Source organism: Chiroxiphia lanceolata, chromosome 6 (assembly GCF_009829145.1).
Source record: "Chiroxiphia lanceolata isolate bChiLan1 chromosome 6, bChiLan1.pri, whole genome shotgun sequence".
NCBI lineage: Eukaryota > Metazoa > Chordata > Aves > Passeriformes > Pipridae > Chiroxiphia > Chiroxiphia lanceolata.
In genome coordinates, this window is record NC_045642.1 from 24,389,781 (window position 1) to 24,406,923 (window position 17,143).

Genomic DNA, 17,143 nt, shown 5'->3' on the forward strand with positions numbered 1-17,143 from the left:
ACCCACCTATAGGTAACCGATGCTGCAGAGGCCATGGCCTTAGATAAACTCATTCAAACTGCTAACTTGTGAAAGGGACGTTCCAGAAAATATTATAGAAATATCTCAGGATTGGAATGTCTTGTCTGCCATCTTTTTTACTCTGACACCAATAAGAATTTTCTGCTCCAGAGCAAAATAGAACGGTTGCAAATGCTGAGGTATGTTTCCATTTCTCCTCCTTCTAAAGGCAACCACCAAAGGTCTAGCAAAGCCTAGATGATTTTGATGGCCTTAGTGTGTCTCTGGCAAAATTGTTTTCAGAGATATCATAGTATTTCTATTTTTACTGGAACTAATTCTGGTACAGTTCAGTCAGATTTATTGCCTGAATTTAAGTTCTCTTCGGGTCATTGCCTGGATTCAGATGACTGAATTAGGACAGACTTACTGTTTCCTCAAGTTTACCAACCTCCACAAGTTGTTACTTGATGTCCAAGTTTCACTATCTTTCCTAGCTGTTCTTTATTACATATTCAAATTTTCTTTTTTACATATTCAAACCTTCTCAAATACTTTCCACCTGGTTCTCTTAGAGTTAGCCTTTTTGACTAGATAGAACTCAGTAGATAGATCTAAGAAAATGTAACCCTAATAGCAAGAAAAAATCCCCAACCACCCACCAAAAACTGCACAGAAACAATGTTAAGAATTAGGGATGGAATAAAGAACAGCTACAAAGCGATACTGGCTTTTCATGCCTGTTGCTGTGTGCTGTTTTCTGATCTAAAATATAACGTAAAAAACATAAAGAACAGAAATGATGACTAGAACTGTGGAACTCCTTCCCTCTTAGGAGCGACAACCTGAAAAATGGAAGACTGATATGGGAGAAGGATATGATTAAAGCCTACAAATATATTAGTGTTATGATGAAGGTGAACAGGGAAAGAACAGTCCTTAGATATTTCAATAAAAGAATTGCAGGATATTAGGCCAAGTTGTCAACTGACAGTTCAAAAATAAAAAAAGATATTTCTTTGCATAGCGCATGATTAAATCGCAGAAGTCATGCCTTAGAACATACTAGAGTCCAACAATTCGGTGTTCAAAATGCAGTGAAATTAATGAATGAAAATTTATTACAAAGACATTGCTTTTGGCTGAAAAAATCCTAATTCACAAATGGCTGCATTGGTCTATAGACTATACATAGGAAGCATTCCTTTGTGATTGCCCTGTATTTCTGCTCTTCTGTTATTTATCTCCCTTTAGTCATTATCAGGAAAGGGATGCTGACTTATTTTATGTATATAGGAATTGCTATACTAAAGATAAAAATAAACAAAAGTCTTCAGTTTTCTTGGTATTTTCAGTACTAAAGCATTTCTTGTTTTGTCTAAAGAAATTTCAGATAAAGGCAGCTAAACTAAATTAACTGTGTGTCCAGCTTTTTATAGTGGTTTAACTGAATTTATTTAAAATCACAACCTTTAAAGTAGGGAAGGCATCCATTCTCCCTTTTACTTTGCTCTCTAACTTTTTACCTTAACTGTTACTGTTTTATTGTGGATGATTTCGGGGTTTTTTTTTTAAACAGTGTTCTCATCTGTCAAATGGCTTTTTTTTTTTTTTTTTTACGTAAAGTATACTATGTTGCCTTCATCTGTTCCTTACTAGCCTTTTTTACAGAAATAACTTAAGAAGTTGAATTATCAGGACCAAAAAATATTGCTTGAAGTTTAATTATTTTATTTTAATAGCAGGTTCCTCACCTAGCTCCAGTAGCAGCTCCTCTGTTAATCCAATGGCCTCTCTTGGAGCATTGCAGACGCTGGCAGGGGCTACAGCAGGCCTCAACGTTAGCTCTTTAGCAGGTAAGTTATGTGTTGTGGTGGGTTGGGGGAGTAGCTGAGTAACATTCCTCGGCCTGTGCTGGTTCTGTGGGGTTATTTTTTCTACTCCCTGCTTTTTGTAATACTGCGGAGTATTTGAAAGGTTATCAGTCTGGCTCAGTGGAAGCACTCAGTCATCTTTTATTTCCTCTTTCTTAATCCAGGAATGGCAGCCTTAAATGGAGGACTTGGCAGTGGTGGTCTTTCAAATGGGACAGGTAGCACAATGGAAGCCCTCACACAGGCTTATTCTGGAATCCAGCAATATGCTGCTGCTGCACTGCCCACGCTCTATAACCAGAGTCTCTTAACACAGCAGAGTATTGGTGCAGCGGGAAGTCAAAAAGAAGGTAGGCAGAAAGCTGTAAAAACAACTTGAGAGGGGTTGTCAAAAGGGCAAGGTTAGCCCTTGCAACTACCTTATCTGCAGATCTTTCATTTGGTGGCATTTTTTTAGAATCTTGGAGTTACTGAAGGTAAAGAAGGAAAATCTGCACGATCTTTCTGTAAAGGGCTGCCCAAAGTAGTTTTTGTACAGGAGGTTTCTCACAGGGTTTATGTAGTCTTAAACACTTTGTAATCATACTCCTCCATTTTCTCGGGGGGAAGAAGCGTATAAGTGTACAGCGTGATACTGTCAGAGAATCAGATGTGGTTTTGTTAATGTCATTTTCTTGGTCCTTCACCTCTTCCCATAGATACTTATGCCAGTCTTCACTCTTCAGATTCAGGTTCAATTTAATATTTAGTGTAAAGTAATGAAGAATGTAGGAGTTAGTTTTCAGCAGAATATGTAGGATGTTTAGAAAAGAATCTGTCAGATATAAAGCAATACAATGATTTGTATTTTGTATTGACATTCATTTAGTTGTTTTGGGACCACAAGCTTTGCATAGCCATTTTTGGTTTAGTCAGCATCTGGGAGTCAAACTTATTGTGTGAGCAAAGATCTATGTTTTGCACAATGTGTAAAATTTCAAGCAAAAATGGTGAGAAAGAGCTAGAATTTTTTGAATGCTCAATCCCCACTAAGAGTCATGCTAATTTATTCTGGAATCAAGTTCTCTGCAGAAATATGAACAGCAATTTGATTGTTTTATCCAGAAAATTTGGCTTGAGTGGCTCTTTCACCTTTTTTTTGTGCAGTGGGCATATGTTATCCATGCTCTTTCTGAATTTATATTCCTACTTGTCGTTTGAAGGTCCAGAAGGAGCCAATCTGTTTATCTACCATCTTCCCCAGGAGTTTGGGGATCAGGATCTGCTGCAGATGTTCATGCCGTTTGGAAATGTCGTCTCTGCCAAGGTGTTCATTGACAAGCAGACCAATCTAAGCAAGTGTTTTGGTACGTTGGTACAGCTTCCTCACAAGGGGAAGTGGAGAGGCAGGCACTCTTCTGCTCTCTCTGAGGACTCATGATAGGATCCAAGGGAACAGCATGAAGATGTGTCGGGGAGGTTTAGGTTGGGTAGTAGGAAAAGGTTCTTCATCCAGAGGGTGGCTGAGCACTGGAACAGGCTCCCCGGGAAAGTGGCCACAGCACCAAGCCTGACAGAGTTCAAGAAGTGTTTGAACAATGCCCTGAGACGCATAGTGTGATTCTTGGGGCTGTTGTGTGCAGGGACTTCAGTGATCCTTGTGGATCCTCTCCAATTCAGGATATTTTATAAATCATTATCTGTAGAAAGGTAGCTTCTTTCTTATAATCTCTTTTTGAGTATATTGTCTAGTCTAGCTTTTAGGTGAAGTAGGGAGCCTTTCTCTATCTTCCCAAAAAATAAGTAAACCAAACGCTTTCAGCAATAAACTGTATTTTTCTGATTTTCATTGTGACTTTTTGCTTTTCCCAATTTCATACTATTATGCCTCGTTATACTCTTCTGGCCCTAGATAATTCACCCTGAGCTCAGTGGGTTAGAGCATGGTGCTGATAACACTAGGGTCATGGGTTCAAACCCCATATGGGCCATTGACTTAAGAGTTGAACTCAATGATTCTTGTGGATCCCTTCCAACTCAGAATATTCTGTGATTATGATTTGTGTTTGCAGACTGTAATCATGGTATAGTTCCTTCTCTTCCTTCTTTCTGTCTTTTCAACAATTGTTTGTGTTGCTGTATATACTACTTAGTACATTATAATTATGAATTATTATATTAATATCTTTATGTATAATTATTGTGGCTACCCTATTGCATTCTTGTAGTGCTATAAGCTCTTGTGACTCTTTTGATAGATGGAGGTTCCTTCTGATGGAATAGGAGAAGTGAGCCTTTCTCTATGGTTTTGATAGCTTTGTGTCTACATAATATCCTGAATTTTTTTGTATTTGAGGCAAGCGGTGTGGACAATCTGGTGCTTTGTGAGAACACAACAATATGCTGATCATTAAGCTGTAACACATGCATATTGTGGATAGGTAGCCATTGACTGGAGTGGGTTATTATTCCCAGCTTATTTAAAATAAGCTCCTTTAAAATCCTAGATAAGTTTGTTTTGAGGATGATCTTTTCCAGCAATGATATATAACTTGTCATCCAAGAAAAACCTAAATATAATGGTGGTACAAGTGCTACACTCCCTAGAGAGCTACTTCACTTAAAAAAAATATGCTCCCATAGTATCACGAGGGTGATTTCAGTCTTGTATCTTTAATGAGCTTTTGCATATAGATTAACATTTTCCACATTTGGTTTTCTTCCAGGTGTGAGTTCTTATAAAACAAACAGCAGTACTCATTTTTGTTGATAGACTAGAAAATGTTATTTTAATTTCCTGAGCTTTGTGTATCTTTTGGCCAAAGTTCCATATGTCAGAAAGCAATGATTTATTTGAGAGCCCTTAGTAAGGAGTTATTATGAAGAGTCTAAAACACTTGTGATCTTCTGAAGGTGGCATTTCATGCCAGCTTCTCTGATCTTGTGAGTGCCTGCATTTCCAATTGTGAGTAGCTGTTTTGGGCAGCTTTGTCATGTTTATTATGTCTTTTCCTTTCTTCAGGTTTTGTAAGCTACGACAATCCTGTCTCTGCACAGGCTGCCATTCAGTCAATGAACGGCTTTCAGATTGGCATGAAGCGTCTGAAAGTACAGCTCAAGCGCTCTAAGAATGACAGCAAGCCATACTGAGCACCCTCCCCTCCGGGACTGGAGTGAGAAGGATCTTCTGGTAAGTTGGAGAGGAGCGCACTTAAGTGATTCGAAGCCCTAAGGCTGTGTTTTTACAGTCCTGGAAGCTGATCCATGCCTTCTATCTGGCACATCTTCCCTTGAAGACTCTGCTGCAGCCTCTGCTGAGAATCCCGCTTCGGATGGAGGACAAGTTTGTGCTTTTGTTTCCAGTGTTTTACTTTGGAGTTTAGGTGCCATATCGCTGAGGTTTTTTTGTTTAGTTTTGTTTTTTTTTCTCCCTTATTTGAAGTTTGCTGTGTTTGTAACCAGTGTGTGTTGAGAAGGACCAATGCCAGCTCCTTGTGGATGGGGAGAGAAGGTTAAAGGGAGCAGCAGAAACTGACACCACACTGCCTTGGGTAGAGAGGAGAAGGGAAAGCAGAAATAACACAGAACAGCTGATGAAAACAAAGACAGGGAAGGAGAACAGTCTTGGGTGAAGAAGAACCGACTCCATGTAGTCTTTGTCATGCCCCATCTGCTCATGGAAATTTCCTTAACTGTATGCCATGGTGAGGATTTAGTAAATCATCTCTAAAGCAGGAGACAGGCTAAAAGGGTGAACATATTAACAAGCCAAAGGAAAACTGCAGTGGGTTTTTTTTTTTTTTTGCTGTATATAAAGTAGTGTTTATATAGCACTGTGAATGTACACAGCACTTTATAAAATTATTAGATAATGTCTCTGCCCAGAAAATTTCACTGTCTGTTTACAGTGGAATATTAATGAGATGCAGTGAATTTCTCCATATATAAGAAAACATCTCCTATGTACTTTATCTAGGTTTTGTGGGAAGGTAGAGACAACTTAGTCTGGATGAATACATCTGAGGCTGGAAACAAACTTTTGATCCCTGGTAACCTGCAGTTTTTTGACAATTTTTCTTCTTAACAGTTGATCACATTCCCCATTTCTGTGGAATAATGTCCTTTTTTGCTATGATAGCTATGAATTCCTTCTCATAAGCATAATGTAAGTGCTGATTGTTTATTGAAATGATAACTTCCTCTTTTGTTGAGGGGTTTTTTGTTTGTTGGTTTTTTTAACAAACAGAACAATTTGTGCAGTGACATGGTCTAGTAATTAGGTGTTTTTTTATACTGCAGTTTTCCTTTAAGGTGGTGTGTACCAGTGCAGAACAGGCTAACCCAAGAGCTGTGGAACCAGAGTATTGAGCCACTCATTCAGTCTTTTTCTGCCTTTTGGTACTAGCTGTTATCTTCTCTATTGAGGGAAAATTAAACACACCCCTTAAGTGCACACACACTTTTTCTGCATATTAGTGAAATTGCTAATGCCTTGCTAAGGGCCTTTTGTTATTCACTGGTTTTAGGGGGCTCAAAGGACTTTTGACACTCTGGCCTGAGCTGTTGTAAGAAATCTGTGTAGAATTCCATTTCATAACCACCAAAATCCACCTCTGTCACAAGAGGAAGTTTACAATTTCTGTGTGTCTTTAACAGAGGTTCGATTTACCTCATATTTTCTTCTTTTCCTTGTTTTTTTTGTATTCCTGCTTTGTGAGGCTGTTTCCCAGGGCACCAGCTAACACTGCAATCTGGAAACCAGCTGCTAGATGATGAGTGCCTGGGTCAGAGGTGGGGTCAGAACTTTGTGTTCTGCTCCACCAGGAGGAGCAGTAAACCCATCAAACCTGAGATCTCAGTCAGAATCCCCACTTGTGTGCAGTGATCTGTTGGGAATGTCAGGCATTTCCAGGAACTGGGCCCCCTGTGATCTCAAACCTCAGAAAACAAGGCCTGACCTGTAACATCCAAGGGGGAGCCCTTTTCAGCTCTTAGATTGAAAATCAAACAGTTAATGTCAGTCTGTCCATATTGATGGCAGACAGATAAATCTGTCAGTATTATTCAAATAGTTTTGTGGTGGCTAAATTTCAAAGGCCAGACTGCCAAATTTCCCAGTTATGCTGGCATGTGGTACCCTTCTATGTTAATTATTTGAATCTCTCTAGAAACGTAAACATACACTGAAGTGAACCATGTACACTTGAATTCTGCACCATGGGAAAGATGTGTCCTGGTTTTCTGAGAAAAGAGTGTTGGAGTGTGAAGGCCTCCAGGGTGATAATGGGATTTTTTTATATATATATAAATAATATACTTTTCAGAAAAAGAAAAAAAAAACAGGAAAAAAAAACATAGTTGGGAGCAACTGCTCCAAGTGCAACCTGCTGTAACCAAGAATGTTGTTTCTATTTTTATAGAAGTTTTATACCGCTCCAGGGTGGAGAATATTTATTACCTAAATTATTTCACTGGAAAAAAGGCCAGGGTTTTGTAGAATCCTGAATGTGATTGTTTAACACACATAATGATGTGCATGATTGAAACTACTGATTTTCAGTGGCCTGTTTGCAGCCCAACAACTGCTAAACGAGGAAGATGAATGCTGTGAACCAGTGGAGGAGAGCACTGTGCTCTGGGGTCTCTACAGTCACTCTTACCTTCTTTGTACCCTACCCCACTGTACTGTCCAAGACCTTTGTCCTGTTTTTCTTTTAACCTGATGCTCTGGCCTCTTTACTAGTCATTTCAGTTGCCCATAATTAGATATTTTAGCTTCTTCATCCTACAGTGTGTCCTCAATACTGTAACTGATGGATCAAGCTTGGCATTGTTGGAAATAGGTGTGACCCCTGTTGACTTCAGGAGATTCACCAGTTTACACTGTGGCTTAGTTTGATCAGTGACTCCTCCCAGACATAATCACCTTAAGTCACCTAACTTGGGCTAGCTCTTGTGCCTTACTGGCATAACTATAAGTATTGCCAAAAAGAAAAGGAAAATAAATCTATGCAGGTTAAATTTTAAAAGATGTGATCCTCAGATGGTTTGACTCAATGCAGTTCAGCTCTCTTCAGTAGAGAGCTGCATCAGTTTTCACCAGCTGAAGATGTTGCCCTTTTTTGTGTATTTGTTTCAGATTTCCTTTTCTTGGTGTATCAATGTGTATGTTGCCAAAGTTAATAAATGTATCAAGTTTGTGACTTGGGCAGATTTTTTTTTCTGATAACAGAACTGATCAGATAAAGTCAACTTTCTATGTCTGTTTGATGGCTGCCACTGATTATGGAGATTTAGGCTGCTCTTGCTTTTCAGTCTTAAGCCAGTTTTCTTCCTCAGTCATTGGCAGGAAAATCTGGGATTTTGGGTACTTGGGGTTTACATATTTTATTTTATTCTTAATTCTTATCATGCTCTCATTCAAGTGCAAATCAAATCAATGTCAAATACTTTATTTCCTGGATAGCAAGGTAAAAATCAGTTGGATTCAAATAAACTGCAAAAGGTTGCCTGAAGTAGCCACATAGACAAAGTATGCTGTATGCTCAAAACCAAAGAACCTGCATTTTCTACAACAAAAAGGAGGACTTCAGATTAAATACAATTCCTTATTATGCGTGCCACCAGGAAATATTTAATGTATTTTAAGTTACAAGGTGGGATTATCTACTTCATAGATTTATTTTTTTTCTCAGGAGTTATTTGATTTTACTGCTGTAACAAGGTGAAAGTATTATGAACTTAGTCTGATACTACTTAATGTCAGTATTTTAGTAATTGAAATCATAATTTTTTCAGTCCCCTAGATAATCAACAGTCCAAAATAGGATAGCTCTTTGTAATTTAGTTTTTTTCTTCCATTAGTGCAAAGCTTGCATTATTAAAAAGTTCCTTTGATATATAGTAACTAAAATTTAATCCTAAGCAGAATGAGGATTGGAATTTTTCAAAAATCTCTGAGTCAAAAATGGGGAATAGCTGTTTATATTTTGTTGGCGAGGTAGTTTCCTAGCTGTGGACATTGCTATTTGGAAAATAGGCACCTCAGAAAAATTTTCACTGGCAAATACATGTATCAAGAAAAAGTTTTTCTCCTGAATACTGAAAGTATTCAAGTAGTCTCCTGAATACTTGAGATACTGCAAGCTGAATCTAACTGAACTGTTTTTTCTTGTTAATGATTGTGAGTTAGGGAAAAACAGCCAAACAGAATGAAGTTGTTCCTGTTTCATTTGTAAGTGTCTAAAAAAAACTTGCATAAAGCAAATTTCAAATGAAGGGTGCAACTATGAACATGTAAGATGTTTTGAAAGCCTCTTGTTGTGGGCATTTAAACCTGAGGATGTTTTATTATCCCTGAACATACCTAGCACAAAATATGAAACACAGAAGGCAGATTTATCACTGTTGTGAAAATTAAAAAAGGACAAACTGGAATAACTTTCTCTGAGTCTTTAAGTTCTTCTCCAGCATCTCATGGTTCTGTTCTTGTAGGCCAGTCTTGCCGTAGGACTTTGATGAAACTTATTCTTTCCCCTCAACATTGCTAAGTGAAATATTTGAAAAATCTCTGTAAAACAAACAAATCACACAGAGCATTTTGATGGTACATGCATAGATGTCACTTGATTTCATGCTGCTTCTTGTTTCTCATGCCTCAGTTCATGATGAATTTGCCTTTCTAGTTTAGTAGTGAAACCTTACAACTATCTGCAAACTATCTAGAGTATTTCTAGAAATATAAAAAAAACTGCAAGAGTTGCATTGTACTCTGTTTGCTGGAGTTGGTTTAAACTCTATACTAAGTCCTTTCCTTTTATTGGAAAGCATGAAGAGCAAATTAATCTCAGCAGTACTAATAAGAGGAGTGTTGCCGGTTTAGTTGACAATGTGCTTCTTGTTGCTTCGGAACTAGAAACAACACTTGTTACTCTCAAATATGCTATAAATGCTGTAAGATAATATGCAAATCTCACCTTGTTCTAGTCTCTAACCAGCAGCTTTGAGATGTGCTGAAGACTAAGGCCACAGACAGGAGCTAAAGGGGTATTGGGGAGGCAGAAAAAGAAAACAAATCACTTCCTCTCTCTTCTACCTCCCACTCTCAACTCAAAATGTTCCTTGTCACTTGCAGATCACAAGCTGAGGGGAGGGAACAGATGTATTTATATCACTTAATATAAAAATTACTTTTTTATAAACTCTTCAAGAAAACTTCAGGAAACACAGTTTTTCTGCTCATCAAACTGGCAACAGTGACTGTAGAGCTTCTCAGAGCTCAGAATCCCCTCCTCATGAATTCAGGGAGCTGGGGGCTATTACATAAAAGGTTGGGAACAGAAAAATCCCTGTGCAGGTCTAATGGTATGAAAAGTGCGCAGCTAGGACAAGTCTTAACTTGCAGTCAAGTCTTAAGGAATTCTTCTCCTATGCGTGGGCTTTTTGTCTTGTATAATCTTTTTTTTTTCCCCCCTTTTCCAAATCACCCACCCCCAGTTTCGTGGGCTCCTAGGGAATGAGAAGGGACTGTAGCTGAAGGATTTGCTGGGCTACTACTGCCTAAGAACTTCACATGTTAGAGTGCAAGAAAAGTCTCAACCGTCAAACCACCTGTGAATCCCTTGTGTCCTCTGTCTTGTCTGTCATGGTCTCAGTCTCTGTGGCCAAATGTTAGCCCTGGAGTCGTATTTTTTTGAATTGGTCTCCTGGGGAGGGAGCCTGCTCTGTTCTTCTCCTAAACAGAGGTAGTGGAGACACGGGGCACGGGGTAAGGTGAATGCATGCTAATCGATGTGTCACTAGGCTGTGGAATGCTCCACAGACTGGGTGCTGAGAGGGAAATCCAGGCCTCTGCTTCCATTTGGTTTCTGGCAGTTTGATGTTTACTTGGTGTCTTTCATGTACTTTGACTTTTACTTGTCCATCGTTGGCATGTGCTGCCCTCCCCTGTCAACTCCCTTCCCCAGGAGATCTCATTGTACAGTGCCCATTCTTGTTCTCTCTCTCTGTGTTTGGATGTACTGCTCTGTGTAACTCAGTGGGTCTCCCTCTTTCTGGTTTGTTTTTTTTTCTAGATTCCTGCCGTTTGTTCATCGTTGTGCCTAAAGCATGTCGATGTGGCGTTCAAGTACATCGTCCAAATCCTTGTCTCTTCAGCTTCTCTGATGCTTGAACTCTCACCTTTGACCTTGTGTTGACCTTTGATGCTGATGTGTATTTTTATTACGTTTGTTTCTTTCTTTTTTTTTTTTTTGTGCTGCCAAATTGGTTTTGCTAGAAAGACTGCTGAAGGGGAATATTTAAACTTGCATTTGAATATAAAAGAATTTCTATTTTTCTAGACCTTCGTAAGATAACCACTTGATTTTGTGAATTTGATTCTTTGTAATTGTCTTCAGAGCAGCCTTGCTAGCATACCTTGTGGAGTATTTGTATTTCTGTGAACATACAGCCAATCACTTTCTAGGCTTAGTTTTTTCTGTGTGCTTAGTTTTAAAAACACAGTTTGAATTAAAAGTCAGTTATATGGTGTGACTTAATCTTTCAGGAGACTTCCTAGTCACATTTTGCTGATTTGGTTTCTGTGCTTGAGGAGACAGCATGTGTTTTTATGAGTTCAAACTTGTGACTTGAAGTGGCATCAACAGAAAACACTTGAACTACATTTTCCTCTGATTGTAGCTACATTTTTGCCCTGGCATTTACTGATTTTTTTTTTTTTAATTATTATTATTTTTTCCCCCGCTTCCCTGTGTGATTATCAGTCTGCAGTGAAAATTTGATCAAAGTTGATGTTGTATTTTGTTAAGCTCCAGCATGCTTGGTTTTTTTGTAACTGCAATCTCCTCAGCAAAATGTGATGGTTTTGTTTTAATCTTTCAAACTAAGATAGTGCCCAGAAATGTTTTGCATGTTTCCTGCTGTTTTCTTCACATCCTCGTATATATCACCTTCACCTCTCTGTTTTCTATAGTTTGTGCAAAAACTGAGCAATTTAATGAGTTTCAAAGGTATCCTTTAAATTGGTGGTTTTGGTATGACAAATATCTGATCAGAAGCCACCTGAGGGCATCTACCTGTGCACTTAGACTGTCTGCCTGACAGAGCACCTGGACCTTGTTCCATATCCAGTGCAGTCAGAGGCTCTGAGGGTGCTTGGTTGCACTGTTCACATAGTAGAAGTTTTGGTGGAAGGGCATAGCTGGGAGCAGGAAGGTCGGGGAACTTCACAATATTTCTGTTTCCAAAGTAATGTGAAGTCAAGGCTCCTTTCAAACACTTATGAGCATTTTGTACAAGTCAGGGCACATTTCTGTGAAGTCCATCCCCAGTTTAAGACCATCAGTCAGAGCTTGGTGGCAGGATTCTGGAAGAATCTAGGTTAGCTCGTGAAACAAAGCGTTTTAAATATCCCAGAGAAAGCATTTGTAAACCTGATCCTACAACTGCTGGCTCTTTTCCCAAGTGACAAGCACAATACAACAGCCTCTGAAGCTGTTACCTGAACAGGGTACCATCCCCAGCTCTCTTCTCAAGGGCCTTAGCTGGGGAATCTCTGCGGAGATTTTTTAATTTTTGTTTAGTTTTTAATTGGGTAATGAGCTGAGCAGTTTTGCTGGCTTGCAGGATGAACTAGAACAGGTTACTGCTCTCTGGGTAGCAGGCTTCCCCCTGCCCTACATACCGTCTGCACAGGTAGGAACTGGGAAGTAGCTTCTAGACGAAGGCACCTGAAGAGTGTGTGCTGTGATGAAGTTTCAGCCAGCAGCAGCAAGCTAGTGTAGGTATCTTAACAGTAGAAATAATGTGAAACGAAATCCCAGGAGAAGGGTTTTTGCTGAGAAAACAAATAGAGTTTCATTGGATAGAAATCTTAATTTTGTCCAGTGTTTGGGATAATGCAAAGATGTAAAGATTTTTTTTCTACCCTACTCCCGAGTTGGCTGAGGATACTGTATTCTCAATAGGTATTGACCAGACTTGTGTAGACAGTCCTTAATCTGCTTATAAAAGAGAGCATGTTTGGATATGGTACATGTACCTGGGAGTGAAATGTGAGGCTGGATGAAGAAAGGGTAGAGATTTATTTATTTGGGAAGTAGGGTTGTGGGCTGGCTGCTGTTAGTCCCACAGTCTGAATGCACAGGGCTGTGTGCCGGAGGGCACTGATGCCCTGCAGAGTATGGAGTAACTATCAATACATTTCTGTACATGCGCGTTTGGTTCCATAAGGAACTTTGGGGAAACCTGTGGAAAATTATCTGAAGAAAACCAAAATGCCAAATGTTGGGTGTTTCTTTCCTTTCTTCTTTCCTTTCCTTCCTTTGGTTGTTTTAATTGTTCTGTGGTGGTTTTAATGGATTTGAGACAGTGGAGCAGCAGCTGCCTTTCTGATTTTTGGCTGCTTTTTGTGAATAATTTAAAAAGAAAATTTACATTTTGGAGACAAACCTGTGGGCTTTTTTATTGGTACAAACATTGTATTTAACACTAGGGGTTTTGTACAGTTTTTTGCCTTTTCTACTAGAAAACAATGTAAAGTGATTCACAATGTGACGAGAAAACAAATTGCCACTATGACCAAATGTAGAGTCTGTTCTGCAGTAACAGGATTTAATCAACTCGAAGTCGTGGTTCAGTCGTAGAAATGCTTTTCTTTACCTTGTTTGAGCTGTTCCTTTTCTTCTTGTTTTGATTTGCAAAACAAAATGTCTTTTTGTGTGAAATTGTGTTGTACTCTGTAGAGAATTTACTTTAATGGTTTAAAAAGCAGAGGAGCGCATGTTGCTTTTCTGATCTGATCACAGAGTTTGTGTAGTGGATTTAAAAATGAAAAGATTTGTTACAAGTTTGGAACAAGCAAGTATGTGTTAAAGGAATTTTTCTTCCTTTTGTGTGTGTGTGTTTTTTTTTTCTTTTTGTCCCAAAGGGCAACTTAAAGCTGTTTTAATTGCACAGACACACCAACAACAAGTCATTTTGTATATGCCAAGTGTGGTACCTTCCTTTGTTTATTTGCTATTAAACTGTTTGAGAAGAGTCCTTGTGTGTTGTATTTGTGTCTTAAACTTGAGGTTCTTTTGGGGTCCAAGCATGGGAAGATGAGGAGAGAGAACTATTTTCTGGTTTCTTGGCTGTGAGTCACAAAACTTTTCATGGCCCAATACCACTTGTTCTGGATGTACAGTATAGCCCTGGATTTTAACTTCCATGTAGACAAGCTACTTTGAGTAGAAATTGAAAAGATTTTTTTTTTTTGGTTGAGACACCTCCGCTTTGTATCATTTGACAGCCAAGTCCTCTTTAGATATTAGATACGGAGAAGCTGAGGATCTTGGATAATGAGAGAACGTGTTACACTGCGGAGTGAGGTGTAGGCATATCCAGCCTCACAGAATGGATGCCATGTGGCCACGTGCCTGTCCATGCACTGCACTTAATGGTGTTTCAAAGGCTAAATACCTTCAGCGTAACACCAGACTTCAGCAGGAACAGCACGTGTGCGTGGTGGTGTGTGGGATTAGGCACCAGCTGATACCGCTCTCACAAGCCCCATACCCACTACTGCCTCCTTACCCCTTCCAGGAACATGGCCAAGCTTGCTGAATCTGTCCTGGTTCTGCAATATGAAGGTATCTGCAGCCCCCAGTGCTCCTGGTCCTGGAAATACTGCATAGGAACTCCAAATGGATTTGGATTACTGACTAGTAATAAGCAAAAGCTACCCGCTTTGTGGTTAGAACTAAGGTATCTTTACAATTCATTTTATTTCAAATTAATAAAAAGTATCTAGCATAGCCAAAGCATAATTCATTGAGCAACTTGCCACAAGTTTGACATTAATAGTGCCTCTCTCAGAAGGAACGTACCACAGTGGCTATGATTTTGCCACATTTCTGAAAGCTTCTAAAATTCCGTGATGTTACTCCTTCCTCCTGCTGTCTTGCATCTCAGAGACTGCAAGCATTTTCAGAGCAGTTATGTTTCTTCTCTGTGTCCTTTTCCTCAGTTATCTGGCATACTCTGTTTCACCCCATTACTTCCTACATGATTGTAAATCTGAGAGCATTTTCAGGCCTCAGGATTCAGTACTGCATTCCTTGCCCTGCAGCGCACCAATTGCGAAGTGAGGCACTGAGCCACCTGTTACAGAGTGTGCTGGGATCCCTGCAGTTAATTTGCAGCTGTTGAGAAGAGAGGCTGGAGAGATTTCAGTTCAGATATGACTTGAGGTGAAGGATGGAGAGAAACAATTGAATCAGAAAAAGGGGTTTTTTAGGCAGAATGGAAGATTCCAGCTTGTGCAAACAATTCACGAGGCTGGTCTTACACAGGCAAAGCTTTGTCAGTTGCATCTTACAGAACTGACACTAGGCAGGTGGGGGTTTATGTTTGTTTGGGGGGGTTGTTGGTTGTTTGGGGTTTTTTAAGGTTTTTTCTTTAATTTAAAAGGCCACCAAAAATCAGTAGACAATTAAACTACAAATAAGAGCCAGTGTATTAGTCCCTGAAAATAATAAGCATTTTCAGATGAGTTGTTACATTGGTCAACATCAGTAGAAAATACACAGAGTTTCAGGTAAAATCCTGATATTGAATGTTTTAGGGGAATTTTTTTTCCTCTCACATCCACCTCACTTGCACTACTTGTTTGGACTCCCATCTCTGATCTTCCTGACTTTACCAGCCATGTTCCTGGCCATGTCTTCATATGGCCAGGAGTCGTCACCAGGGCCATGTTATGAAGAGCAGTGGGGAAAAGGACAAGCAGCTCAGTGTGGTCACTGAAGAAGTGAATGCATGATTAGCCACACTGCATGCTCTGCTGCATGACAGGTGAGATTCCGTAATTTGGTGTTTTCAGGCACTATTCAGGCTTATTTATTTGCAGGTCTTGAGAAGAAACTGGGGATCATTTACTGTAGAAGCTGTACCTGAATCTTGTATGAACTAGAGCTGTCTTGAACCACAGACTGAAGCCATTACTTTTTTGAAGCACTACGGGCAATCAGTGTCAGTCTTTAATCCCTCCTTATTTAGGTAGGCACTAGGTTCAGAGTGGTATGTTCCATGTCTCAGAGCATGTTCCTGGTTTTTGAAGATGACCAGTTTGAACTTGATGGATCTAGCCGTTATTTTACTAGGGTAAGTTTTTACCTCAACATGTGAGTTGTGAGTTGATTACAAAGAGACTAAGCACTGTTTCATAGGAGATCTCAAAAGCAAGGAAGTCCAGTGTGATTAACAAAATGCAGGACAGATCATTTCCTGTTATAGATGGGTTTTGCCAGGCTGCAAGGCATCCTCCTGTTAGCTTTGGCTGTGCTGTATGGGGAAGGAGCAGTGCTTTGCTGTGTGGTCCAAAAGCATCAGGATGAGTTTGAGTTACAGGCAGGTCACTTGTGGAAGGTTAATTTTGCAAAGTAGTGTGATCTAGCAAAGAATTTTTGTTTCCCCCCTTCTTAAGTCCTGGCTTGATTCTATTATATAGCAGGCTCCAATGTTGCTTTCCTGGCCTCTTAACTTGATGGCCTCACCATTATCAATGCTTTCCATGGGGATCGATCTTCAGGATCTTGTCTCCATCCCACCACCCACCCCTAGAGGGAAATATAAAAATTACTGCAGGGAAGAGAGACTTTTTAAAATTCTGAATTGGACTTCCATGGGAGTCTTAAAATCTATAAAGTACTAGATAATAATTTAATGCTGCTGCTGAAGTGATCTTTACACATTAACCAGCTGTGCTCACTGTTATTTTTCTTCAGCTTTTGTAGATTTTTTCTACAGTTTCTACTCCCATAGTTTGAGAGTACACATAGTCTATGCTGAAACATCATCTAGCACATTCCCTCTCTGAAAAACAATGCTAAATTAAATGATGCAAATATCATAGTATATATAAGCTCCCAAAAGAGAATCAGTCTGATTGCAGTAAAACTTTCTACAATTTAATATGCTTTTCTTTTTAAAATATTTTTTCTGAAGAAATTTTGGATAAAGGTACAGATGTAATCTCTTACGATCATAACTCCTATGATCTAAAGCCTCGACGTAGACTGTGGCTCCTTATTTTGTGTCCTGCTTTCCTTGGGGATTTTACCTCAGGAAGGCATCCTTGGGTTTGTGTTGACACAGGCCAGGATGGTCTGATTGGTGTCCTATGAGGTAATTCTGCTGATATTTACCTGTGCTTGGGGAAGAACCGCCACCAAATTCACATAGAAGCAGGGAGGCAGCTGGAGACATGCCTGCTTTTGCAAGTGGGTCTGTTGTTAAAACTCAAAATT

General features: G+C 39.4%; 1 protein-coding gene across 18 annotated transcripts in view; it reads left to right on the forward strand.

The window, feature by feature from the left end:
• The window catches only part of CELF1 (CUGBP Elav-like family member 1), a 59,734-nt gene extending 45,203 nt beyond the window's left edge, over positions 1-14,531 (forward strand). For 11 of the 18 annotated variants that reach the window (XM_032690020.1, XM_032690013.1, XM_032690012.1 and 8 more), the window contains 4 exons: positions 1,743-1,856; positions 2,039-2,224; positions 3,077-3,220; positions 4,876-5,043. In XM_032690020.1, coding sequence (XP_032545911.1) covers positions 1,743-1,856; positions 2,039-2,224; positions 3,077-3,220; positions 4,876-5,003 — 572 coding nt within the window. In that variant the 3' untranslated portion in view covers positions 5,004-5,043. Of the gene's footprint in view, positions 1-1,742; positions 1,857-2,038; positions 2,225-3,076; positions 3,221-4,875; positions 5,044-10,927; positions 13,893-14,438 lie in introns of those variants that run through there. The other 7 variants (XM_032690024.1, XM_032690026.1, XM_032690022.1 and 4 more) reach the window with 3 other exon arrangements.
• Positions 14,532-17,143: the final 2,612 nt, after the last annotated feature.